At 40.6% G+C, this 27,302-nt stretch overlaps 4 protein-coding genes across 11 annotated transcripts in view; 1 reads left to right on the top strand and 3 right to left on the bottom strand.

The window, feature by feature from the left end:
• Positions 1 to 996: 996 nt before the first annotated feature.
• On the bottom strand, positions 997 to 9,730 carry LOC105014047 (chromaffin granule amine transporter). Its single transcript, XM_010876026.3, has 16 exons — positions 9,641 to 9,730; positions 8,310 to 8,478; positions 7,674 to 8,010; positions 5,178 to 5,236; positions 4,971 to 5,054; positions 4,778 to 4,870; positions 4,281 to 4,370; positions 3,983 to 4,026; positions 3,562 to 3,622; positions 3,236 to 3,331; positions 2,928 to 3,006; positions 2,726 to 2,777; positions 2,577 to 2,640; positions 2,373 to 2,492; positions 1,960 to 2,093; positions 997 to 1,498 (listed from the first exon to the last, which is right to left on the bottom strand). Exons 2-16 carry the CDS (start codon positions 8,446 to 8,448, stop codon positions 1,391 to 1,393), a joined length of 1,560 nt encoding a protein of 519 aa, XP_010874328.2. The 5' UTR covers positions 8,449 to 8,478; positions 9,641 to 9,730; the 3' UTR covers positions 997 to 1,390.
• A 1,157-nt stretch (positions 9,731 to 10,887) lies between these two features.
• LOC105014046 (dickkopf-related protein 4-like) lies at positions 10,888 to 13,816 on the top strand. Of its 3 annotated transcripts, none has more exons than XM_010876024.2 (5): positions 10,888 to 10,965; positions 11,275 to 11,329; positions 11,439 to 11,564; positions 12,365 to 12,449; positions 13,464 to 13,816. In XM_010876024.2, the coding sequence occupies exons 1-5, from the start codon at positions 10,961 to 10,963 to the stop codon at positions 13,760 to 13,762; spliced, it is 570 nt and encodes a 189-aa protein (XP_010874326.1). In that variant the 5' UTR covers positions 10,888 to 10,960; the 3' UTR covers positions 13,763 to 13,816. The 3 variants fall into 3 exon arrangements, 2 of the variants coding, with proteins under 2 accessions (XP_010874326.1, XP_010874325.1); XR_002197609.3 differs by lacking the exon at positions 10,888 to 10,965 and adding an exon at positions 11,010 to 11,146; XM_010876023.2 differs by lacking the exon at positions 10,888 to 10,965 and having other exon boundaries at positions 11,157 to 11,329.
• A 4,860-nt stretch (positions 13,817 to 18,676) lies between these two features.
• On the bottom strand, positions 18,677 to 21,419 carry ppiaa (peptidylprolyl isomerase Aa (cyclophilin A)). The gene is given in 5 exon segments (NM_001303710.1): positions 18,677 to 18,980; positions 19,658 to 19,830; positions 19,942 to 20,030; positions 20,126 to 20,156; positions 21,289 to 21,419. Coding segments are annotated over 5 exon segments (495 nt in total). The 5' UTR covers positions 21,358 to 21,419; the 3' UTR covers positions 18,677 to 18,847.
• A 1,782-nt stretch (positions 21,420 to 23,201) lies between these two features.
• Positions 23,202 to 27,302, bottom strand: part of LOC105014043 (zinc finger MIZ domain-containing protein 2) — a 57,610-nt gene continuing 53,509 nt past the window's right edge. For all 6 annotated transcript variants that reach the window (XM_010876015.4, XM_010876021.4, XM_010876018.3 and 3 more), the window contains exons 17-19: positions 24,753 to 24,919; positions 24,432 to 24,641; positions 23,202 to 24,088 (exon numbers count right to left, since the gene is read on the bottom strand). In XM_010876015.4, the coding sequence (XP_010874317.1) occupies positions 23,981 to 24,088; positions 24,432 to 24,641; positions 24,753 to 24,919 (485 nt within the window). In that variant the 3' untranslated portion in view covers positions 23,202 to 23,980. The remainder of the gene's footprint in view (positions 24,089 to 24,431; positions 24,642 to 24,752; positions 24,920 to 27,302) is intronic.

Genomic DNA, 27,302 nt, shown 5'->3' with positions numbered 1-27,302 from the left:
AAATACACACTTCTTTTCTTACTCCGTCATCACAGAATAAACCTCGAAAGGTTTGGTCTGGTGACCGGGAGTGGAGTGGAACATCATTGATGGGAAGCACACTGACAAAACATTAATTCAAGACAGATTGATTGGAGAAATCATACAAAAATAATGTATTTTGTTTATGAACATCCTAAATGTGCTACCTGGATAATACTGACCACTGTTTTTGAGACTCTTTTTATACTTTGTTGAATCTTTCCATGACATCATCCTGGAGAGTTTTATTGGATCTATCCTGGTTATCAGTACACCCATATTACACTTACTTTAGCAGGAATAATGTGCAATTAAATATATTTGGTTTTAACCATTTGCCTTGTGTCACTTGCATATGTTGCAATATGTCATTTAAGGGCCAGATTTCAGATATGTGAAGCCACAATGATGTTGATCTTGCTCTCCTTTGCCCTCCATTGCTGCATCTATCTGTTCATCATTAGAAAAACCCACCCTTCTCAAATGCAACCTAGCCTATTACCCAAAGTGCAAATGGGCCCCAGGGTAAAAGTAGAGAACACTCTATGTAGGGACTAAAGTGACATTTAAAATGGTGAGATGTTTGCTAAAGCCAAGGAGGAAATTAAATGTGAGGCAAGATAGCTCTTTCCCTAGATCACACAACAGCTGATTGATTGATACAAAGAGACAAAGCTAAAACTCAGGAAATTGCACTTTACAGCATTTTATCTCAAAGATTTGTGCTTTTAAATGCACTGAGCTAGGTTTGTTTTCTAATTGGGCCAAGTAAATAACTTAATTAAATGTTGTGATTGTGGATAGGTTATATTATGCAATTAGAAAAATGTCTTGGAATAGGCATTGTTCAAGATAGTTATCTAGAAACACAGTGTCTTATATACGTTTGTTTGTGAAACATTGGAGGAGACTAATTCATGCAGTAGGATCAAGAAATTAATATAGAGGTAGCCGTGTTCAACTGCAAAACCATAATCATTTTCAAGCTTATCATTTAATCTTTGTTGAGCCCAGACAAGTTTTATATTTAGCTCTTAGTACATAAGGATGCACAGACTGACAGAAACCAAGTTAAATGATGTACACATACAAACACACACACACACACACATCAGAATGATGAGAAATGAAATGCAACATCTTACTGTGACTATGCATATGCAATACCAACAACACAGTTGCTATTGTTTGTTATTTCAAGTAACTTTCAGTTCAGAGGACATCAGCAAATGGTGCTAAATGGTGGTGACAGAAAGCCTGTTATGGTCATCATTTTACTTCTGACAATATGAGATAACTTCAACATTTCTGTCTATCACTGAACGTGCTGAAAACCAAATGTGAGTGTATGTGTGTGTTTTGTGCCAAGTTACTCCTCTGTTTCCTCTTCGCTTTCGTCACTCAAAGGGAACTCACGACACCCCTTCTGTGTGTTGTAGCTCTTCCTATGCAAAGGACATTCCTGGTCTATTATGGCCTATAAGACAAGTGTAAAAAGACACAATTATATACCGTTAGAGATTACATGATTTGATGGCATACAACCACTGACAATTTGGGGGAATCAGCATTGTTTTTACATTTGAATCTAACACTTAAATTATTCAGTGTAATTCATTTATACCTTTTACTGTTCAATTATACATAATATTTTTAGTTAGCTTTGAAGTGCATGACCCTCATCTTCAACCGCAATGATGATAATTCTCCAGTAAAACCCACATCAAAAAGGGGCACTGTTGTGTAAAATTATACCCTTAGCTAATACACCTTCTTTTTGCATCTTAAGCTGATTGTCTGTTAGCTGGCAGTGATACAATCACATTGGAGCGCAAGCCTCTCTTCCCGGGATGTGTTGGGGCGCATCACCCCAGACATTGTGGTGGGTCGGGATTAAAACCGGAGTTGCTGGAGAGCAAAATAGGAAATACCACTCACCATCTTCTCCTCCCTGACGGCAGGGTTCCGCAGGAAGAAGCACAGGGGAGCGTAGAGGATGTTGATGATGCCAATGAACACCATGAGGTAAGGGAATCCAATGGCCCTGACCAAGGCGCCCCCTGTCGATGGACCTGCATCACAATGACACAGGAGACAGACGGTCCACATGGGTTGGACGAGCCATCCCATGTCACTTCTCAGACTGCCCTTGGCTGGGATTAACCTGATTAGCGGTTTGTACCATTACTCCAATTCTACGGTATGCAAAACATGACAGGGTTTGGAAGGATGACACAAACATTGTGGCACTCAGGCTAGGATGGGAAGACAGGGATCTTACAGTTCCATTTACTGTATATGCTGTAAGCGTGTGGAAGCAGAGGACAAAATAATGAATAATGATTACTTACCAATGGCAAAACCCATACACAATGCAACATCAGCAATGGCATAAACGCTGCCATAGACGGAGGCATGGCGAATATCCACCAAGTATCCCATTATGGCCATCATAGAGGAGTCTACCATTCCTAAAAAACACAGAAGAAAGTTATTAGGTAAAACAGTGATTCACACTGTCTTTATTCACGTTTGTATATGACAATCTCACCTACCAATAGCAAACCCCAGGCCTGCATTTGGACCAATCAGACCATAGATGTTCTTTGCAAAAGGAACCTATGGGACAAGAATATGATGCTTATTTTTGTAACTACTAGATGGTCCTGCAGAGCCAAAAAGATTGACAGGAGATAATACTCACGCAAAGCAGACTGATGCCGACTATAAACATTCCTATCATGGAACACAACCATCTGAGGAGACGAAAACACCAGAACATTCCAGACACACATGACTTGTCTTAAGTAAGATCTTTAATGACCAACAACAAAGAGACAGTGAGGTGCTTTCATATGTAAGTCATTGATACATTAGGTAGGAACGAATAGAAGCAGAAAACCTACCTTCCCATTTTGTTAGCCAACAACCCAAATAGATTGGTGCCTATAAGGTAAGAAATGCTCGCTGGTAGGAAAGCCATTCCTATGAAATGAAATGTAAAACCTAGTCAGACAACTGAAAGGTAGCCACTTAATCCACTCTATTCAGTTGACTGGTGGATATAAAATCTCTATTGTTCCCCAAATTCTGGGCACATGTTCTCGGCAAATTCTGATTCTGTATTGTTCTGGGTGTAGTCGCTAGAAAATATATTTGAAATCAAATAAGAAGAATGTTTAACAGGGACATTTGGAAACACGGGTGAATGTACCAAGCTGCCATTTAGGAGAACACATGGTCTGCATCATCCAGATGGGTAGTGTGGGCTCCAGAATGGCGACTCCCATGTTGGCGAAGCACAGAGAGCCTGAAACCATAGCACCAAGGTTAGCTCACTTCTGTCAGATGACTCTGACCACATTTAAAAAGATGCCCCGTTCCCTATAAAGTTCCCCATTGCCTATGTAGTCCATCACATTTGACCAGCATGTGATGGTTGCTGGTCAGATTTAATACACTAAATAGCAGATAGGGGATTATTAGTATTCTGACTATAGCCTTCCTCTCTGGTTGATTGCACTAATGGTCAAGTCTCACCTGCACTTATGAGAATGTATGGATCCTTCAGCAGGGTAAGCAAAGGAGTGCCCTCCACGCTCTGTAAGTCAATGTGAAAAGTTAGGCCAGAGGAGATGGAAAGACCAGGTTCTTCTAAACAGGATGGAGGACTCTATTAAACAATATTGCACAATGGCTTCTGTTGTGTGCCTTCTAAATTATCTCATTCAGTCTTTCCTTTGTTTCTCACATTCTATCACCTCACCCACTTTATAGCAGAGGAGATGGGTACTTATGAGTAACTTACGAGTAATCGAGGAAAGATTAATTGACATGAGCTTTATACTGGCAGCTGATGGGTGGTATCTAACATATAAGATTTTGTACACTGAATGTGGAGGACATTTTTCTTCACAATTTGCTGAATAATTTTTAAAATACATGGTAAAAGAAAGCTCACCCCTGGTGAAATCTTTGATGGCTGAAGTATGCAGAGCTGTAGCACTGTGTTTGTATAGAGACATTGATTTGGAATTTAGTAACAATAAGTATTACATAACAAATGTTATTAATTTTACTTACACTGTAGTAGTATCCGTATTCATAAATCTCACTCAAAATGTACCACTAACCATGAACTTAACCATAACCCTTTCATGCAATTTTGTTGTAAAATGTAAAATAGTCGATGTATACTTAACACTTATATAAAATAATTTCTTAATATAATAGTATTAGAAATGTGTTGATTTGCTTACCTCCATCAAATACTGCCAAAAAGGCCAAGATTAAGAATGGTGCAGACTTTCCCACAAATTCATACATCACGCTTCCAAATGGTGCTCCAACTGTGAAAGAGATTTACCAGAAATTCCAACTGATAATAGATGACATGATAAAGATATCAGGTCCGACTAGCAATGTATGACACCATTCCTCATTACCATTTGCACTTCTATCCTAAATGATTGAAATTGCTTGCAAATATCTTCATAAGGGTGGCCACAGTGGGAATTAAGCCCACAAAATGGCCATTACAAGCGCCATGTTCTGCATACTGAAGCTCAACTCTGGATCTCAAAGCCAGGGTTCAGTTAATGATGAGGTGAAACAGAAAAACAGCAGGATCTGGACTTTGCAGGATAAGAATAGCATACCCCTATGTCTACCACTGGTTAGTGAGACATACAATAATAATATTTTTACAATTATAAAGAGATTTCTGTTATAAAAATAACAAAGTCGAGTAACTCACTGAGAACGCCCATTGCCAGTCCACCCAGAGCAATGCCCATGGCTACGCCTCTCTCTTCATCATTTGTGTACACGCTGGCCAACATTCCCAGGCCTATGGGAGAACATTTTATTTTTATCCAAATAATGAGATGCCAAAGCAACACATGGGAATTAGCTCAAAACTGTGACAAAAGACATAGCACACACAGTACCTGCCACGGAAGAGAATGAGGAACCGATTCCCTGAAGAGAGCGAGCAAAGAACAACAAGGCGTATGTACCTGAGAAGGCAAACACTGACAACCGCCAAACACAACAATCACTGTTACGCTGACTGCTCTGTGGTAAACATATCAAGTCTTAACATTGATAGTTGTGTACTATAAGTTTGAAAGTGTGTAGGTGCCAGGCATGCTTACTTATTGTTGATACAAACATTATGATGAAGCCGGCAAACATTGGTATGTGATATCCAATCCTGGAGGGAATAGATAACAAAATTATGTTTATAAAATCTAATTTGACCCCGTTGGTCCAATTTGTAGTTTTATCATTGTGTCATTACAACACGTCCCTTTAGCCTTGTAGATCAGTACATGCCTCCTCCGATATATGCGATGCTGAGCTGAGATGCTTCTTATCACAGTGGTTGCATAACCAGGAAGTTAGCAAAACAACAAGGAGCCCGACTATCAACAAGGAGTGACTAGAGCGCGAACAGGAAAAAAAGCCCCTCCGGTCATCACCCTTCAATCCGGATGGTGCTGGGCCACTATTTAGTAATGCTAGTATTTGGAGTAATCAAATCTCGTTTAACTACAAATTCAGGCAAGCCTTTGATATCCAACCAACTGGCTTAGCCAGAGAGGAAGAGGCGATTTGACAGGGGTAATGCTTGCCAAAATCTGTCCAAAATAAGCCCAATGCGTTTCTAAGCTTGTCCTCTGGGCACAGTGCCCACCATTGTTTAAGGAGTAGATATTTGTATCCGATGATCCCGTCAGGCTTAGCTTTCCTTATCACAGGGGCCCAGAGTCTCTATTGGTTAAGATACCAATAAAAGAAGGAACTTCCCACTGAAGAGGTATGGGTGCAACAAATAATAAATCTTTACGTTTATGTTTGATCTGGTAAGCGGAAAGCTTTCTTTTGAACCTGCTATATTAACTTAGCAACTGACTAATGCTAAGTATATAAAGGCTTTAGATTGATATAATATCCATGAAACCAAACATATGATCTTCTAAGCCTGTCTTGACCTCAGACCTATTCATGATATATATCAAAAACCATAATCATTTCACCATTCACAAAGTGCCTTCAGAAAGTATCCTCCAAATGTTCTTGTGTTATAGTTCATGACACATAAAAAAAAGTATCAACCTAAACACAGAAACCCATAATGACAAAGCATGAACATGTTTTATGACATTTGAGTCAAATGATAAAAACCTGACAGATTTTAAGTGAAAAAATTAAATATTCCACTTAAATAATATTCCACTTAAATAAGCCCTTAATTCAGTATTGTGTAGAAATGCCTTTGGCAGTGATCACACCTTTAGTCTTCTTGGGTATGTCACATTTGCTCAACTGGATTTAGGCAGTTTCTCCCATTCTTTCATGTAGATCATCTCAAACTATATCAGATTGAATCAGGAGCGTCAGTGAACTGAAATCTTCAGGTCTCTCCACACGTTGTTCAATGGGGTTCAAGTCAAGGCTTTGGCTGTGACACTGAAGCTCATTCAGTCTTGTCCTGAAGCCACTCCAGCTTTGTCTCGACTGTGTGCCCCGGGTTGTTGTTGTGCTGAAAGATTCATCTTTGCCCCATTCTGAGGTCTTGGGCAGTCTGGATTAAGTTTTCTTCAAGCACCTCTTAGCATTTTGCTTTGTTCATTTTTCTCAAAAAATTCTGGCCAGTCTAACAGTCCTTTTCCTTGAGAAGCATCTCTATAGCATGATGCTCTCACCGTCTTGATTCACCTTAGTGATGGCACTTTCCAGGTGATGAACAATATATGTTGTCTTCACCAGACAAAACCTTTGGCATTCATCCCTACTTGTTCAATTTTTGTCTCATCAGACTAGAAAATATTTTTCCTCATGGACTTTTGAATTCCATCTAGACACGGCCTGATTGATAGAGTGCTGGCTGGTTCTACAGCACCTACTCTGCAGAGGAACTCTGAAACTCTCACTGACCAAGGCTTTTCTTGCCCAGATACTTAGCTTTGCTGGATGTCCAGCTTTAGGAAGATTAAAAAAGTATTCCATTTGACCATTTCCATTTCTATTTTGTTTCTGGGATTTTTCAATGTTTTAGCAATCTTTTAAAACATTCTCCAGATCTATGCTTTGACACATACCTATTTTAGAAGACTGTAGAGAGTTCCTTGGACTTCATGGCTTGGTTTTTGGTCCAATCATTAGAATTTGTTTTAAAATTTAATAAAGACATCTCAAAAATTATCAAAGAACACACAATGCACCTGAGCTCAATTTCGAGATACTGTGTTTAAAAAAAAAAAATGCACACGTTTTTAAAAGCTTGTTTTTGCTTTGTTATTATGGGGCATTGTGTGTAGATTGATGGCGCAAAATATGTTTGTAATCAATTACAAATTAAGTCACTAACACAACAAAATGTGGAGAAAGTTAATGGGTCTGAATACTTTCCGAAGTCACTATATTTCCCCTATTGGAATGGCTAATGAAATCCTGGCATAGAACATTTTCATTAATTTCAGTTTTTTAGGAACACAAGCCAGGGTTCTTTAAAATCAGTACTTGGGGAACTCCCTGCCACAAAGAGGCCTCAAAACCAATATCTTAATTTTGAATCAATGAGAAGTTGAGAAACATCCTAGCTGGGGTTTTGGCATAGAAAAAACACTTGGAGATGGAACATGTACCTGTTTGTCAGGGGACCAACAAATGGGTTTACCAGGAGCTGTACCAAAGCCTTGGAGGCAAAGAGGAGTCCCACACGAACATTCTCCTTGTCCAAGAAGTCATTGTCCTCCTGGCATGCGTTATCTTCAGCCTGGCTGGAGTTGCTGGAGTTGCCGAATAGGAGGACCTCAGACACATTTCTCTCAGAGCCCCTGAGATGGTAAGAAATGTTGTCGTAGAAAGAGTGGACCGACGCCACGCCGTAGCCCTCCTCTGGGGGCCTCTGTGTGTAGGGCTGGATGGAGGGGTCCTGTGTCGGGTGGTCCAGGGCATATAAAAAGGTTGGGACGATAGGCACTAGGAGAGAATAGACATGACACATTTGGCTTTGGGGGAGACTGTGCACTTTAAAACACAGGCAGAAGAAAAGGTAGGTGAACCCTTTTCGCCTCTGAGGCCCTTGCATGCATGTGGGGTCTATTGGATGAGAAGTAATGCTGCTCCCTGTCGGCCTGATTTATTCTCCATGTGATCTAGGGGTCAGGCAAATGCCATAGATTTGTTTTCTGCACTGTTGGCCCTGCAGCTGAAATAGTTCATTTCTTTATATGGAAGCCATATGTGTGTGTGTTTGTGCTTTGATATTCTGAACTCACCAACGACAGTGAGGAGCATGTTATCCAGTAGCAGGGCAACACACACAACAACCAGCACCAGTCTGGGAGAGCCTCGGCTCTGTCGGAGCCATTCCCGCAGCCCCACCACGGGGTTAAACAGCCGCATAGCTCGCCACATTTCCTGGGCCTGTAGCTACAGAACAACTCTCTGTTTTGCAAGAGGAAAAAATCCTAGAATTAAAAAACATTACTAAACAAAATTTTTTTTTAACAAGAAGATGTACCTACAACTGTCCTGGCTATTTGTTTGAAATGAGTCTAAACAAACCACAAATAACAAATTCAGGAAGGCAATTTATAAGTCATTCCAAACTAACTACAGTTCAACTACTTCGGAAAGACTAATTTAAGAAACTCCAAACTAATTACAAATTAAATAATAAAAATGTTTTTAGTAAATTTAAACTAGCTTCTATCTATAAGTCCAAACAACCAACTTCTTCAGGTAGTCTCTTTCTCTATATTCCCTATATAAAACTGTATTTGTAGCTGATGTGAAGGGTTCTGTTGTCATTAGTGTACAGCCTTGACATTACCTGTCCCTTCCCCTATCCTGCAGTCAATACTCACCATTCATCTGTCTCAATTGAATAAGCTTGGATGGCCTAGTCTGGGCTGCAGTAATTGTATGAGCTAATGGACTGAGCTGGTGGCTGCTGCCTAGATAACCAGGCAGAGTATTCCTGGAGAGACATTTGGCTCTCAGGATAGTGTTTTTTTCCTCTCCTGGCAATAGGATTAGATTTCCACCAGGGCCCCTCTCAGAGCCTGTGATCTGTTCTGGTTGAGGCAAAGTGCAGCCTGATGCGATGCTCATGCGCTGCAGATAAGGACTGGTCCATATCAAACAAACATCTGATTGCACAGCTCCATCATGTCTCCTTAGACAACATGTTACTCAGGAACAGGTGTGCAATGAGCTCAGTACACAAAGCTGCAACTGTCTGTGAAATGAACACCTTTTCAGTAACAACGGTGATAACGGACTAAGTCAGGATTGTCAATAATTTCCTCACATCCGGTTTGCTGAGAAACATGTCATACATTAGCATTTCTTCTAAAATCCTACATTCACTACAAATCCTCATATTAGTAAGCATATGGTTACTGCATGTGACTGGTGGGATCAAACCAATTGATAACATTGGATAACAATTCAGGTTTGAGTCCTAACTCATCCATTATTTGGAGAGCCTCTCTATTGATTACAAAACAAGAAAAAATTCACATTTCTAAGATTGATTAGCCTCATGCATTACACTCAGGTCTACGGTAAAGGGTCCAACTGGACCTGAGCCAAGACATCTTACCTTGAGATGCATCCTGCAGATCCGCATCAGGCACAAGTGGTGGATTCAGCCTCCTGTTCCTCTTTTAAAGGCTTCCTGTAGTTGCCCTTGTTTCGTAAGTTAGTCCCCTCTATGTCTGACCCTTTCACATAAGACACAACCCCCCTTGCAAACACAGGCATGTGCACGTACACACACACACACATACACACACACATATACACACACACACACACACACACACACACACTCCCCTGACCTGAGCTGGCTCTGCGTCACAGAGCAGAGTAATTGTGTACATCTGCTGCTCTTTATTGAAGAGTGTAGGCGGGTGAGGGGTATAACCTAGGGCTGCTTACAAAAAAGCCTTTATCTCCCATCTCAGACAAATTAACCCTTTTCAAACTGTGGAGCAACCTGGTCTTTTCAGCTGGGCGTGTTTGCATTGCATCTTTGTCTAATGGGCTCTGTCAACAGGTCCCTGTAGCGCTACAGTGTACCAGTGAGAGTCTTGTAAACTGTCAACAAAAGGTAGCACATCCACTCATCACTGTAAGATTTGACGCAGGCTGATGGAAAACCCAAAGGCACTTGTTTGTTCATTGGATGATATGCAAATGTCAAAAGGGGAGAATTGTTCAGATCAGAAAATAGTGGATTTTGAGAATTCAGCAATGCACACCACTCTGAATGTGCGAAGCCAATTTAAGAGGGATAACTCATATATATCATGATATTTCCTTTGCCTAAATTATAGTCACTGGCTGTTATATTTTCCTCCATCTTAGCAGGTCCCTTTTGCCTAACAGCCCTGTCCAGTCACAGAGACTGGTCGTAGATTATTTAATATAACCCAATGATTATGTTCATTCAATATACTGTCTGCATTTAAGATCATGGACAGTACCCATATAATATATTTAGATTTAGGTAAGCATTAAACATAATGGACAGAATCATCCCCTCAAGTCAGTCCTCTGATCTAGTTAATGCTTGCTCTCTTTTTGACATAAAAAAAAAGATTAAGAGATTGACCAAGAAAAAGGTGCACAGGATGAAGGTGTTTGACTTTGCATGAAATAACCTAGAGAATTAGAACATCATGAAAATAACTTGGAGGTAACACATTTAAAGCCTACTACATTAATTTAGACACTCAGTTAACCGCCTAATTATAATAATTACAGAAGTGATAGATAGTGGTCTCTGACCATCAAACGGATTTCAATTCTAAAATTTACGACTATTCCCCCCATAGCATACAACTATCTAGTTCTGAAGAGAGCCGCATTATACAATAGTTCCGGTCGGCCAGGATGTTGCACTCATCCACGTCGACTGATGCGGTTTGTTCAAAGAATATTTCCTATTTATTAAAAATACGTTTCAAAGGGACTATTTGTGTTGGGGGGAGGGATTGGTGTGGATTTTGGTGTTGCTGTGAAAAAAATGTGAGCTTTAATGTGCGGGTGGGCGGCCGGTGGAGGGTTATAAGTATTAGGATCCTACAACTTTGCTCAGAGAAAAGTAGGTTCGTCTTCTGTTCTGCATTATATATTTTTTCATTAAACTGTGCTGTGCCATTTTATTCGGTCAACAATGTGGACACCTACAATCGCTCTACTTGTCATGTGTTCTCATTGTTGTGTGCGCAGCCTCGACTCCAATGTAATCCGATCCTCCAAAGAAGTGGAGGATGTGTTGGAACAGGTAAGGGCACCTGCGCTGCAGTGACAATTAAAGTGCGTTTTGCAGGTGTTTGAAGTGTCATTCATGTCTCTATTTTTAATCGAAATAATTATCTAATTCTGTTTTACAGGAACATCCGCACAGTGGAACGGTAGCGGTACAGAATAACGTTAACGCACGTCGGAGGACCGATACCTCCTCTAATCGGCACAACACCAAGCCGTCTTGCCAGGATCAGGATTGCGGTTTGTCATCGGTGAGTGTTGCGCGTGTGTTTCTGGCTTAACTATATAACGGGTGATTTAACTGTGGTTAAGAAAAAGTTCACTATCAGGAAAACGGGTCCTATCTCTATTTATCAAAAAAGCTATGTTTTGGTGTTAAATTTAGGGAAATTAAAGTTTATTTATTAAGGGCAATCAACTTGTGGGGTCTGTATTTAGACCTGTAAATAAATGTCTCTCTGTGTGTGTGTGATGGAGGCAGAGAGTGAAAAATAGAGAAATCTGCTGAATGCATTCAAATTGAATTAAAAACACATTGATGCTCCCATGATTATGGTAATCCTAAACAACCCCCCACCCCCTCTTCCGTAATGCTACCCTCCTCTGTTCATTTTAAGGTAAGAGCTCAGCATGTCTTTTGGGTCTGATATTAGTGACCCTTTGTGATACGTTTTTGGAGTCAGAAGCTTGATCTAGTAATTGTGTGACAGGAAAATGGGAGTTGATGTAATTTCCGAAGTTACCCAATATTGATGAAAACCTCTAAATAACAGTGCACACTAACTTAATTTTCATCACTGTATCATTTCTAATACAAGTTCTGGAGTACAGATCCCTGAAATAGTATATCCTTGTCACTGTCCAAATACATTTGCAACTCTAAGTACTGACATCCATGAGACAGAAATGGCTTCAGGCTACCCAGTGTTTGTTTACACTTAAACTGTTGAAAAAAAGCCACAAATCAAGCATATATCAAAACAGCATTGTTACATATATTGTATTTATACCCTCATGTCTTAGTGGTAATTCATTTATTTTATTTAAACAGAGAAATAACTGCAATGGACCTCAGAAAAAGAACCAGAATAAGGAAATACTTGCTACAGCTGATGATGAAAAAGACATAAGGAAAGGTAAGAAAGTTTAGAAAATAATAGCCTGATTCAATACATTGCCTCCAACACTTGCCACAATATTTGAGCACTGCTAACTGTCCTGCCATAGAAAGATTTGTGGTAAAACTTTGGCACAGGGCTAATTAAGAGGAAATGTACACATGTTTTCAATGTTTGTGCTTGTAGTTGATCAGTCAAACCATGTTTTTGGTTTTGTTACAATCAAAATTTGTTGTCACCTTAGCATGGCCCCTATTATGGATGACAGTAACCTAGAATGACAATCTGATGTTTTGAGTTGTGTTGGAGCATTTTACAGGTTTTTTAACATGCTTATGTTGCTGGGCACCCAGGGCTTTTTTCTTGGTCAAATAATTATGATGGTTTATCTGAAGTTGTAACAACCTACTGAAGTTGTGCCAACATACCGAAATCCCTTTCACACTTGTAGGCAATGTCATGTTGTGTTTGTTTTTATGTCAAAGTTGCTGTGATGTCACATTACTTAGCCATCCACTCACAACACAGTAAGCACTACAAAATTTATAATTGTATTTTTACATAAATACAATCAAAAATACACTGAGCAATGAAATAGACAAAAGCTCAATAAATAACACTAATAAGTAAACCATAGAAGGTGATATGAATTTGTCTCCTTTACATGGCTGTATAATGAGTTTTGTCTACTTAAGACGGTCTTCAATAGAAAACTGTTTCTCAGATGACTTAGAATAAATAATCTCTACTATGTTACATGTTAGTTCCTAGAGCACATGCACTTCTAAAGCAGCTAGAACTCATAAGTCAATTTAAAAAAAGGCTGGTACTAAAAACTTTCATGTGATGTTCCTGTCCTTTTCAAGTTCGAAACAGTAGACCTACCAATGATATTGGTTTGGGAGAAATAAACTGCAAGCACAAAAACAGTGAAAATAAGACCACATGTAAACATGGGTGAACTTACCCGTTAAAAGGAAATCTGCAGGACTTTCCAGTAATTTGCAACTAATTGTGCTGTTCCTTTTCCAGTGGCAGAAATGGCTATGTGCGTGCGTTCTGGAGACTGTGAGGCAGGTTTGTGCTGTGTCCGCTATTTAACTGGAAAAAGATGTCAACGCATCCCAAAGAAGGGAGATGTCTGCCTTCTGCAAGAACACTCCAAATTGAGGAGAAATCTTGAGCGTTGCAACTGTGCACAAGGGCTAACCTGTCGTGCCCAGGCTACAAGCCCAAAAGGCCAAGGCATCTGTGAACCCAGATCGAGAAAAAACATGAGGACGGCCAGACACTCGGGGAAGAGGAGGGTGGCTGAGAGGATATGTGGATAATTCAAGCCTTTCTTTTGAACAAGCCATTTTACTTAATAAACCATTTGTATACCATTCCTTGTGTTGGGACATTTCATTGATCTAATGTCAGTTTTTTTTTGTATTTAAATTTGAAGATATAGTTTATCTAAATTACAAGAGATTTACCTAACAAAAAAATTATAGACAGATGCTTTGTTTTAATTTCTCTCCTTTTGTGCTTCATGTTAAAACCATCTTTAAGTGACTGTGGTGAACTTCAGAATCAATTTTAAATACAAACTGATGATTTGGAGCAAAGACAATGCTTATATCGGTTCCATGACATGAATGGGATTTGTGAAACACTACCACTCTGAAACAGGGCCAGGCTCACTAAACCAAATTATGGATTACATGGCATAACCAAATTATGAATTACATGGAATATGTTTCCAGATTGCTAGGCTAAGGAACCCAATACACAGTCATGTGAAAAAGTACATACACCCCTAGAAAGTTGAATTATTTTCATATATTTCAACATATGGATCTGTCAACATCACTTCAACACTGTTGACAGATAAATATAACCTAATATAACAATTGAGACTGAAATATTATATTTTGAAATTATGTATTAATAAAAAATAAAAAAATATTTAATTACAAATAAAAAATAAGTACACCCATTGCTTCAAAATATGCTGATCCCGTTTGCCTGAAATAACTTCCATGTAGCCCTTGTAAGTGTATCAGTCTCTTACATCAACTGGGAGGAATTTCTGCCCACTATTCTTAACAGTACTGTTTCAACTTTGTCATATTCAAGGGCTTTCTTACATGCACAGCCTGCTTTAAGTCTTCCCACAGTATTTCAACAAGACTATAATTTGGGATTTGACTCAGGCATTCCTTGACCATCCATTTTTTTTGGAGCTATTCTGTTGTCGCTTTACTTGTGTTTCAGATCACTATCCTGTTGCAAGATATATGTTTGGTTCATCATATTCTCCTTAAGAATTCTCTAATACAATATGGAATTCATGGATGACTCAGACAGCAAATTGACCAGCACTGGATGTTATGCACCTGTGAGCAATGGGTGTGGCTGAAACACCTGAACTCAATCATCAGTAGGGAAGTCCACACTTTTGGCCATATCATGTAGGTCATTTGATATTGGCACCCAAATGATTAATACCAAATCAGCCCAAGTTTCTAATCATTGTGGAAGGCTGGCACTCCCATGTCACTCCCTAATTATTTCCTAATCATCTGCATCTGCTTATGGTAGTGTAACTTTTCCAGCATAATTGTTCTCAAAGTAATTTTTTGTAATTTATTAAATTGGGTTAACTTATTCAAATAATGCAATTTATAATTTTGCTTAAAAACAGAGAACTTTCCAGGGAGAGTACATATTTTTTCACACATTTTTTACATGTGGATTTCATCGTAGCATTTTCGACAGGAACTAAAACACCCAGATTTTCAGGAATACAGTACCATCCCCTATCTTCCTCTTCCCTTTTAAAATCAGATGTACACTCCACTCAGGCTTTTCTTTTACTCCTACAAGGTTCAGTATTCTACTCATGGTTTTAATTTTACCACATCACCTTATCTTGTGACTGTATGTACAAAATGTATGGACACCTTAAAACTGCCACCAGTTCACAAGATAATTAGTTCATCCTGTTCTCTCTCTCAAACACTTAAGTATGAAAGTAGTCCAGCCCTCATCACAGTGAGAGAATTAAGACACGGATAAAGGATTTTTCCCAATTAGATCATCCGAACTCCAGTCTCTGTCCTCTCAGACCTGCTTTTTACATAAGTGACCGGTAATTGAGGTGGCAAGGAGAGAAGAAAAAAAGTAGTCGCACCTTTTCCACTGAGGCACCATCAAGCAAAAGAAGTTGAGGGGTGCATAAACCAAAAATAAAGACGTAAAGTTTTGTTTGGACAGATTTTATAACACCTGAATAGATATTATGGATCAGCAAAACACTTCAAAAAGTATAGCAATCTGTCTGTCGATAACAAGGTGTGCAACCACTAGTTGATATTTGCAGCCTCTGCAGCAGGGGAACGCAAAATAAATCAGAAGTTTGGATGCGATTCTCTGTGTTTAACAGAAAAACTAATATTTAGCTTCCCTCTGACATTGGTGGGGCCAGATGTCTAATGTCTTACCATCAATGGGTGGCAAGACTGAGAAGGGCCCGATTAATGTCTGCAACTGGACCCCTTGTCATAATCCACTAATGCCACCTGCTGGATGAAGCAACACATTCACATTATCTGAAAAGGCGCCAACTCAATAGGGTTTTGTATCTTAGACTACATGCTGGTCATGTTAAAATTTGTTTGTATAGCTAGGTTTCTATCCATTTTGCGAAGGATTTTCATACAAGAATTCTAAAGTAAGGTCCGGTTTAGCTCAGTTGGTAGAGCACAATTTTATTGAATTAATCTTCTCGTCACCCTACCGAAGAATATTGAGTGGTTTTGAGGTGACAAGTTGGCGTGAAATGTATAGCTCTATCTCAGCTATGCACCATGGACAGCAAACAACCTAATCAGAAATTATTGGTAATGATTGTAACAACATTGACAAGGTATTCGGCCATTAAAAACAATTTTAAATGCATGCCTCCATAGCTGGATTACCAAAATAATTGAATGCTGAATGTAGTGTATATTCTTGCAAACCAAAATACAAATAAATGTTATTCTGAAGAATAAGTCAACAGAACAATAACAAACAAAATTACAGAAAATACAAATGCCACAATCTATTCTACCAGTCAAAAGTTTCACAACACCCACATTCTTCCTGTTTTTAACTACATTTAAGCAGTTCAAGTCCAGTGAATAACCTGAAATGGTACAAAGGCAAGCAGTAAACTGCCAAAGGTTAAAAAAAAGTATAGGTTACTAAAAACTGAAAAATAATGTACTTTTCAGAGTTATATAAAAAAGGCCTTTCAGCGAACAAGTAATGGGTTAACAACTTACAGCTGTTTGGCAGCAATGGAAGTAAATTAAGTCTTGAAGGTTAATGGTAACAATTCCTACAGGTGTCCCAACTGTTGCTGATTACTTAAAAACCCTCTGTCTGTACAAAAGCAGTGTTGGAACAGAGTGTTACTACACCCTCTTAAGCATCATATGGAACAGCATTGTGTTCCAGGAAGTAGTATTATGTTATCATTATGGCAGGAACCTCTGACAGGAAAATGTCTGGCAGACCCAAAGCCACAACAGAATCAAAAGACAAGTTCCTGAGCAAACAGCTTGCGTGACAGGCAGCTCACAGAACATCAGCTTTAAGCACAGCTTCACACGTCGAAGTGAGCAAGTCTCAGTTTCAACTGTGAAGAGAAAAGCTGCAGGTTTGACAGGTCGAGCGGCAGTAAGATAGACTTTGCTAAGATGGCAAAATAAGGAAGAGAGGCCTGTCTGGGCCATAAAGCACCACCAGTGGACTAGTGAAGACTGGAAGATCTTAAATTAATCCAAATCTGAAATCCTTGGTTGATCATGCAGGGGTTTTGTACACCGTCAAGTAGGCGAAAGGATGGTTACTCAGTGTGAGACACCAACTGTCAAACATGGAGGAAGCATGATGGTCTAGGGCTCTTTGGTTGAATCCAGAGTCAGAGACTTGCACCCTGAACCAAAACGGCTAACACATTTTATAATGCCATGCAATAACCTTGTCTATGCATAGTTGTTCCAGAGATCATCCAACAGCAAGATAATGACCCAAAAAATGCCTCCAGGTTATGTCAGAACTGCCTTGCAAAAAAGGATGGCAAAAATAATTCCCCAAGATCAACAATGTAGATTACATTTTGTTAAACAAAATTCCATATTTTTTTGCAACAACCTACTACAATCCAATTCCAGCTTGGTTATAGTACAGCAAGGAAAGTCACACCCTCACACCAATGGACATTTGAAGAAAAACCTGGAAAGCACAAGTCATGCTCCCTCATAGCCTTGCCAGGAATTGGAACCATACCTTTCTTTTGCCCTTTAGGCATTCAAATAAGAGCACATCCAACCGTGGGGCACACAATGAGTAAAGTGTTATTCATTTATTCTGTATCTATAGAGGAAGCCATGAACAGCTGTTGTAAATGCATTGGGTAATAAGCCCTCTTCAAATACGGAAAACCATGCTACTCAGTAGCTTTAGATATAACATGGCACAATGAATTTCTGTAAATCAACTAGATATGTAATCAAATGAGCAATCCGTTTTGAACCGGTGGCCATTAACGTTTCTAGACCGAACACCTGCAGCTGGGATAGGATTCTCAGCTAACCTCAGTGTACCTCTTCTGGAACAGAGCTTGGGGAAGCTGAGAAGCCAGCATTATCCAGGTGGCACTTGTAGAAATGGAGTTTTCCACAACAAAATCGCTAGTGCCACTTGCTGCTTGTTCACCATCCATAAGGGACACCCCCCCCCCACAAGGCACGCTCCTTCCACAGTACCCAGATATGGGGTACTAGGAGCAGGGCTAAATTATAAAAATTGAAGAGGATAAGCTTTAGTTTCAAAGTTTAAATTGCTAGCACTTACATTAAACTCAATAGCAAATGTGTTGCCTACTACAAACATACAGCAAGCAAAAACCACTCACTTACCAAGTGGTTATTAAAACTCAGTTGTTAGTTCCTTTCCATTTCGCAGTCGGCGACCACCTCGTACAACAGTGATCTTAAGCTTGCACCAATTCAACTAGACTAAAAAAAGACCATTTAGTGGCTGATAGTATTAGTACTGTTGACCCCAGTAGATTCTGTTGTCCCTTCATATCATCTACCACTACAAGCACCTGTACACCAAGTGAAATTCAGCATGTGGGTAAATGTACTTGGCTTAAAGGCAATTCCAATGAACATTCCACAAATAAAAATTCAATTTCCACACAATTTCCATCTTCAATAATTGCTCCCCTTTATTTTACATTTTGACTAAAACTGTTAGACAAGTTAAAAATGCAGCAAGATTGGACAAGGAACAGAATGGAAAAGGTTGTTACATCTCCTTGGTCAGGAATGTTGAGGTTGGCGGCAGGATGGACAGAGCTACTGGCATGAGCTGCATCACAGCTGACCAGAGTTTGTGACTGTAATCTTCGCTTTCGTCTTGCCGCTGCTGGAGCCGTAGCTCTCGACCTTCTCGATGATATCCATCCCCTTCACTACTTCACCGAAGACAACATGCTTTCCATCCAGCCTGTGGAAAAGGACAATGAATGATTACATCTGTTCTTAAGTATCCTGGGGGAACACGAGGTAGAAGCAAGTAGACAGATCTATGCAGCCTTTTGCATCATACTAAGAAATAATGTATGATTGCATCAATGTTAATTTTGTAACATTGTAGTAAGCCAGTACAGGCTGTCTTCCAGGACAACTGTTCTAGAGCAGGGGAGTCCAAACAGTCCCACAAGGGTCGAGTGTCAGCAGTTTATTTTTTTTTCTATAAATTGGTTCCCAGTTCACACCTAAACCAGGTGAGGGTAGAAACTGACTAATATGGGTTCTAATTGGTTAATCAAGTACAAGGTGACGGCAAAAACCAGCAGCCACCCAGCCCTCCGCGGAAGGGTTAGGACACCTGTTCTAGACCAAAAACAAGATGTTAGCAGCCTGTGGTTGTCCAGCCATCTAGGCTGATGCCTACAGTACATGTACTGCTGCAGTGTGTGGGAAAGTCTGTCCAGCCACTATTGAAGCGAGAGTTGTCCTCATTCCCCTTTGTCTTTATAATTAAAGCCTGAATTTCCATAAGACTTAACTGAGTCTTCCCATTAAGCATGCCTTTTAATACCAGAACACAATCCAGTTTCTGGAAAACCACATGGTGTTACTGGCTCCTTGCAGAAGGTTCTCTTATCACAAGGGTCTCACCAAGCAGTTTTAGCAGTGCAGATAAAGAATTGGGAGCCATTGGTGTTGGGCCCAGCATTTGCCATGGATAGAATGCCTGGCTTTGTGTGCTTCAGCTGGAAGTTCTCATCAGCAAACTTTTCTCCATAGATGGATTTGCCCCCAGTTCCATTGTGGTTTGTAAAGTCTCCACCCTAATTTTTTTTTAAAGTACAATAAAATAGGTACAGTTAAACAAATCTCAAAACAGTAATTTGAGCATTGCTACCAGTGCTCTGATTAGAAATAATCCAACAGTCCTTTACCTGACACATGAAGCCTGGGATGACACGATGGAAACTAGAACCTTTGTAACCATAGCCCTTCTCCATGGTGCAGAGGGCACGGAAATTCTCTGCAGACAAGTTAAAATAAAAATTGAAAGATAATTTCTCAGAATAAAGTCAAGCAGTAAACCTAACTTAAGTGTATTGGGTAAGAGCCACTTACCAGCTGTCTTTGGGACAACGTTAGCAAAGAGCTGTTGAAACAAAATCATTGAACTCAATTACAGCAATTACATTTAACACAGCTTTAACGTTCTAGGCTATTGGTTTGTGTGATTTATCAATCAATCAATCATTCCGAGAGTACAACATCTTCCCAGTACTTCCATTATAAGAGATTTGAACAGCTGCGAGGGGTGGGGTCAGTTGGTTAGCCCTGGCATACTGCAGGCGTCGTGTCCGAGGAAGTCTGCGCGCGTGACAGTGTACACTTGTATTCAGCGCACCAGCTTGGCTTAAAGCGCTATTGTGGCACAGAAACATGTCCACATCGGATATATTCCATAGTGGATATACAAACGTGGCTAGACATTTTATATTTGCCCATTAGGAATAGAGTAATGATAATGCTAACCTGTAGTCGATTGGGTTAAATATGCTAAAATGCAGTGTCTAGCTAATGATATTAGCGAAACGAGGTCAGGTCTTGCTATGAGATACCCTCTTTGGATTCTTGTGTGGCGGCCAATATAGTTACTTTCTCGCCAAGACTGAATGTGCCCGCATTGTAGTGACAACATGTTAGCTAGCAAGCATAGCAAATACTGCAAACATGCTAGTTACTGTACTAACAAATTAATGGAATGTTCATAAGCAAACCGGCAACTGAAAATAACTTAAATGGCAGTCAACTAATCTGTAAAATAATTTATGGTTTATCCTTTGACCCCAAACCACTTTTTAAGCAACTTGAAAAACGTGGAAAATGGCGGCGCAGTTCCTAACTACACACAGTACATGTCTAGACAGCAGTTACGATAAACTCAGGCTCAGCTTCAAACCCAATGTTTAATTGACGTTAGCGATGACATTACATTGGACTTATTACCCGATTGGTTCAGTTTTTTGCCACTAGTAGGCATTTATATTTAATAACGTTATATTTGTAGTTGGTAAGCAGGAAACCAATGATGGTTGATTACTCGAAAAAACCGACAGGACTAGTTTCGGGCGACACGTGTGTCTGGTTTAACCCAGCTAGCTATGCGTTACGGTTATCGCCCCGTGACTGGCAAGTTGGCTACCGTTGCATTAGTCATTTGTTAGCGAAGGCTACAATATGAACACGTTTCTTACCGAAGGCTACAATATGAACACGTTTCTTACCTCTATCTCCACCCTTCCGATGGCTGTACTACCCGCACTGATGTCAAGAAATACTCTTGGGTTAGACATTTTAGTGGCCGTACAATACAAGCTCAGTCAAACGACGATTGCCAAGACAGGAACAGAAAAAGAATTCCAGGCCGGTGTTGTTTTTTTATAAAGTGAAAGAGGATGGCCTGAAAAAAACAACAGCCAATGAAAGTGCTGTACATTTAGATTGACATGGATTTAAGCGAATTAACTATGTGTCCAACCATGATTTAGCCAAAGATGGTCCAACACAAACTTTGATTGACGCTGACGTAACCTAATACACAACCCAATAGGAATCCAACTCTGATGAGCCCAGAGCGGCTTGAGAAAAGGTAAGGGCGTTTCCTCTAGATTCCATAGCTACAACGTCGAGATTGTGTATCTCCAAATACATTATGAAAATAAAAAAATAACTGTCATTCAAAATTCGAGTTAGTCATAAGGTTAACATCTTGGTTCAATTTGGATCTCAAATCCAATGTTAAGGAGATTAATTGTAGAAATAGGCAGGACGTATGTCCTTGTGGCTATGGAAGCTAACGGACCACAGTAACGCCGGGAGTCATACAGTAATTGTATATCAGTTGAAGTATTGCGCGAGAAACAAGACAGGGTTTTCTGATATTTATCATGTGATTTAAATGGAAACCTATAAATATATTCGGCCAGTTTAAACATTGTTAATTCTGCAAAGAGCAGGCCTACAAATCAAGCTGAATATAAAATAATTCAAAGTGGGCTAAATGTACACTATATGGCCAAAAGTATGTGGACACCCGACTATAACACCAAATTAGCTTGTTGGACATCCCTTTCCAAAACCATGGACATTAATATGGAGTTGACCCTCCCTTTGCAGCTTTAACAGCTTCCACTTTTCTGGGAAGTTTTTCCACAAGATGTTGGAGTGTTTCTGGGAATTTGTGCCCATTCAGCTAAAAGAGCATTTGAGAGGTCAGGCATTGATGTTGGATGCAAAGGTTTGGCTAGCAACTGCTTTTCCAATTTTTCGCAAAGGTGTTCCATGGGGTTGAGGTCAGGGCTCTGTGCAGGCCACTCGAGGTCCTCCACACCAGCCTAGTCAAACCATGTCTTAATGGACCCCGGTTTGTGCACAGGGGCACAGTCATACTGGAACAGGAAAGGGTCTTCCCCAAACTGTTGCCACAAAGTTGGAAGACAACCAATTATGTAAAATGTCATTCTATCCTGTAGCATTAAGATGACCCTTCACTGAAACTTAGCGGCCTAGCCCAAAGCCTGAAACATAGCATTATACCTCATCCACCAGTCTTTACAGTAGGCACTATGCATTCTGGTTTCTAGTGTTCTCCTGGCATCCCGCACACTCAAATTTGTCCATCAGACCGGCTGATAGTGAGGCAGGATTCATCATTCCAAAGAACACATTTCCACTGCTCCAGAGCCCTGTGGCGGCGTGCTTTACACCACTCCAGCCGACACTTTGCATTGCGCATGTTGATGTGAATCTTGGGTACAGCTGTTCGGCCATGGAAACCCATTTCGTGAAGCTCCCAACGCACAGTTCTTGGGATCATGTTTTCCAGAGGCAGTTTGGAGCTCTGTGGTGAGTGATGCAACAGAAGATAGGTGATTTCTACACACTTTAGCACTCAGCGGCCCCGCTCTGTGAGTTTGCGTGGACTACCACTTCGTGGCGGGCTGTTGTTGCTCCTAGTTGTTTCCACACAATTATTGCACTTACACACAATTATTGCACTTGTTGTATACAGTCTGACATAGCACAGTTTCAAGCCCATCAGCATTCATAGCTCAAACTAAAGTTTTACATTTTATAATATTATGCATTACGGCTCAGGCTCTGAAGATGCTACAATGAATTGAGTCTCACAAATCCATAAAGATTGCCATTTATTCCATTTGCCTTTCAGGTTGTTGACCATTGTAAAGAATATAATGTCAACCATTTGAATAGAAATCAGTTAATTTAGAATAGAAAAAAGACTGAGTAAATGTTTGTGTGTCAGTGTGCTAAATGGTTATAGCTTGGAATGTTTCTCTAAATGTGGAAATTACTTTGCTCTTTTGACACTGTATAATGTGCATTCATAAATCACAGTAAAAGGCGGTGAAAATCCAAATTTTCCCTGTTTTCTTTGACACAGGGAATCCTCAGTTTTTTCATCTTCCATTTATTAAATAAACATTTTATTTAACCATACTGTAATGGACATTTCAAATTCACCAAATTCAGTTGGACATAAGTTTGCTTCACAACTGTGTTGACTCTAAGAAAATGTACATACACTGATAAAACCTTCCAAATGACATACAATGAATGTGATTCTAATGAGGAAGGCATTGAAGTAAAATTAGATCATTGGGCAAGAAAGGTAGTAACGAGGGACTGGATGCGACAATAGTTTACAGATATAAAACAATAAAATATGTTACCATAGTTCATAGTCAGACAAAGGACATAAAACAAGGATTTTTCTCATATTCAAAAGTCTTCTTGACATCATCGCCACTGACGTGCCACTTTTGTCTCAAGGGCAGTTCTTATATTACATCAAGTCTTTTTTTATACCCATATTGTCAGTGGGAATCTTCGTTTTGTAGTTTGTGTTGCAGGGAACAGTGAGGAGGACTGTGGAGAGGAGAGAAACACCGGGACTCAGTTGTTCTCAAAGAGAGAGAGAAGGTCATCATTGCTGTTGTTCGGTAAATCAGGGGGGCCAAGGTAGGACAGCAGCTCATCAGGATTTGTCAATTCAGGAAGTAACTGTGGAGGAGAGAAATTTAAAACTGTAAATATTTAGATAAAAACAAACTGTGCTAATGAACACACTGGGCCTTGGTCTTAAATTATTCACAGCACAAATATTGCCATTATCATAAGCATAAAAGCAATTTCTTCTTCAGATTTTTTAGTTCCACACATTATTGTATTGTATGGCAAAACTTCACAATCTGTCACAACAAAATCACCCTCTATTTATAAACATGTTGATGAGCAAATTGTTTACAGCGTGAATGTGAAGCAGCCATGAGTGGCTAGTAGTTTAGTTCAAATGTGTGTCATGGAATGAGAGTCTTAATATGAATGTGTTAATATCAATACTCACATCCAAGGAAGGCTCTGGTACTTCTGAGCCGGCGGGACCCCCTAACCCAAAGGAGTTTTCTGTGTGTAGTCTGGGATTTTGGGAAGGATTGCGAGGCTGCATCATCGGCGCCCCTGGTCCTCCGAGGTGCGTGTTGCCGTGGAGGCCTGGATGGTGCTGTTGCTGCTGGAGAGAGTTGTGGGAGGATTCCATACGACCAGAATGGGGAATCTGGAGAAAAAATTGTCAACAAGAATATTAGTTACTGTAATATGAGTCTGTCCCACACCAACCCCTATTAGGCTTCATGCTTTAGAGTTTGAGAAGGTTAGAGGTGAGAACCTGGGATGACATAGGGTGTCCCATGGGTTTGTCTGGAGTAAGGAGTCCACTTGGCAGGTCTGCCTGGTAGGAGAGGGGGGGTGGTCCTGAGGAGAATTCCCCAACATTAGGGGTGCCGGGGCCATTTGGGAAGTCTGAAAAGCCAGGCTGGTTAGGGTATCCAGATCCTGGACAGAAACAGATATTCCTATTACTCAAAACATACCATATTCACAATAATGTTCATCATCAACTTACTTTGAACCATCAATTACATTTTTACCATTCATTTACTGTTTACAATCAATATATTGTGAAGAAAGTTTCTTTTTTTGTAGCACAGATCATTTGCTAGTTTATCAATTTCACACTCTTCACTCTCATAGCCGAGGGTTGTCCAGCAGTCTAAACCACTGCCTCCAGTGCACATGTTCTGCTGCAGCATGGGTTTGAATCCAGGACTACTGCTCTTTCTGCACAAACTCTTATTTTTCCAGACAAAAAAAAAATACCAGAAAATATACATTAAAAAAACAATTATTGGCTTTCCAATACTTTAGTTTCAACATAATGTAATAAATGGGGAGAGGGAGAGAGGCTGGTTCCAATCGCGGAGCAGGCGGTTTATAAGGGAGACAAACTCCCAGTAGGGCAAAGCGAAGGACGGTCGTACAGGCTAGGGTCAGAATCACGAGATACGAAACAATACAAAATCACAGGGCTAGAGACGAAGTCGAAGAGCAGATCAGGCGAAGGTCAAAACACGAGAATCTATATCGGGATAACACTAGGCACCGGCGAAAACAGAAGGCTCAGTAATGAATGACGACATGACCTCACAAAGAGCAGGGAGAACTGAACCACACTAAATAGGGGCATAAACTAGACACAGGTGGAGGCACAGGTGCTCAGAATGAGAGTGATTGGGATCTGACTGGGGTGCGTTCGTGTGCCGTGGAGTTAGGGGTGCGTTTGTGTGCCCTGGAGTTAGGGGTGCGTTCGTGTGCCAAGGAGTTAGGGGTGCGTTCGTGTGCCGTGGAGTTAGGGGTGCGTTTGTGTGCCCTGGAGTTAGGGGTGCGTTCGTGTGCCAAGGAGTTAGGGGTGCGTTCGTGTGCCAAGGAGTTAGGGGTGCGTTCGTGTGCCGTGGAGTTAGGGGTGCGTTTGTGTGCCCTGGAGTTAGGGGTGCGTTCGTGTGCCAAGGAGTTAGGGGTGCGTTCGTGTGCCGTGGAGTTAGGGGTGCGTTTGTGTGCCCTGGAGTTAGGGGTGCGTTCGTGTGCCAAGGAGTTAGGGGTGCGTTCGTGTGCCAAGGAGTTAGGGGTGCGTTCGTGTGCCGTGGAGTTAGGGGTGCGTTTGTGTGCCCTGGAGTTAGGGGTGCGTTCGTGTGCCAAGGAGTTAGGGGTGCGTTCGTGTGCCCTGGAGTTAGGGGTGCGTTCGTGTGCCAAGGAGTTAGGGGTGCGTTCGTGTGCCGTGGAGTTAGGGGTGCGTTTGTGTGCCCTGGAGTTAGGGGTGCGTTCGTGTGCCAAGGAGTTAGGGGTGCGTTCGTGTGCCAAGGAGTTAGGGGTGCGTTCGTGTGCCGTGGAGTTAGGGGTGCGTTTGTGTGCCCTGGAGTTAGGGGTGCGTTCGTGTGCCAAGGAGTTAGGGGTGCGTTCGTGTGCCAAGGAGTTAGGGGTGCGTTCGTGTGCCCTGGAGTTAGGGGTGCGTTCGTGTGCCGTGGAGTTAGGGGTGCGTTCGTGTGCCGTGGAGTTAGGGGTGCGTTCGTGTGCCGTGGAGTTAGGGGTGCGTTCGTGTGCCGTGGAGTTAGGGGTGCGTTCGTGTGCCGTGGAGTTAGGGGTGCGTTCATGAGAGGTGGAGCGCGGAAGCGGGTCTACGCCAGCGGAGGACGTCACACATAAAAAGAAGGGCAATGTTTTACTGACTGCAAAGTAATTTGTTAGAGGTAATTTGGCATTTTAGGGGGTCTAATATAAGATCTTAGTATTTGTAAGACACTTAATGAAAAATGGAAGTCCCAATTCCTACTGAATTAACTCTTGATTGTATTCATTGGGGCAGGGCTTCTCAACTGGTGGGTTGCAATCCACATTTCAGTTGTGAAAGGTTAATTGTTAAACTTTTATTTGGTGTCTGAGATTAAAAAGGTATTAATTTAATAAGATTAAATTAATAAGAGTGTTTTAGAAATGATAATGAACATACATACAATGGCTTCAGAAGGCATTCCGTCCCCTTCATTTTCACCAAATGTTTTTGTCTTATAGACTTTTCTACACACAAATCCCGATAATGATAAATAACGTTTTTCATTATGGGGTATTGCATTTAAATTAATGGTAATTACAGATTAAGCATATATCACAACCAAAGATGGAGTCAGGGGGTCAGAATACCAACCAAGTAATTTAATTGTCAGATTTTTAATTACAGTTGTGCTTATAAGTTTGCATACCCTGGCAGAAATTGTGACATTTTGGCATTGATTTTGAAAATATCATGCAAAAAACGTTTATTTAAGGATAGTGATCAGATGAAGCCATTTATTATCACAGAGTTGTTTGGCTCCTTTTTAAATCA

Source organism: Esox lucius, chromosome 13 (genome assembly GCF_011004845.1).
Source record: "Esox lucius isolate fEsoLuc1 chromosome 13, fEsoLuc1.pri, whole genome shotgun sequence".
NCBI classification, from domain to species: Eukaryota; Metazoa; Chordata; class Actinopteri; order Esociformes; family Esocidae; genus Esox; species Esox lucius.
The sequence above is the reverse complement of the archived record's forward strand: the minus strand, read 5'-3'. Positions and strand labels throughout refer to the sequence as shown.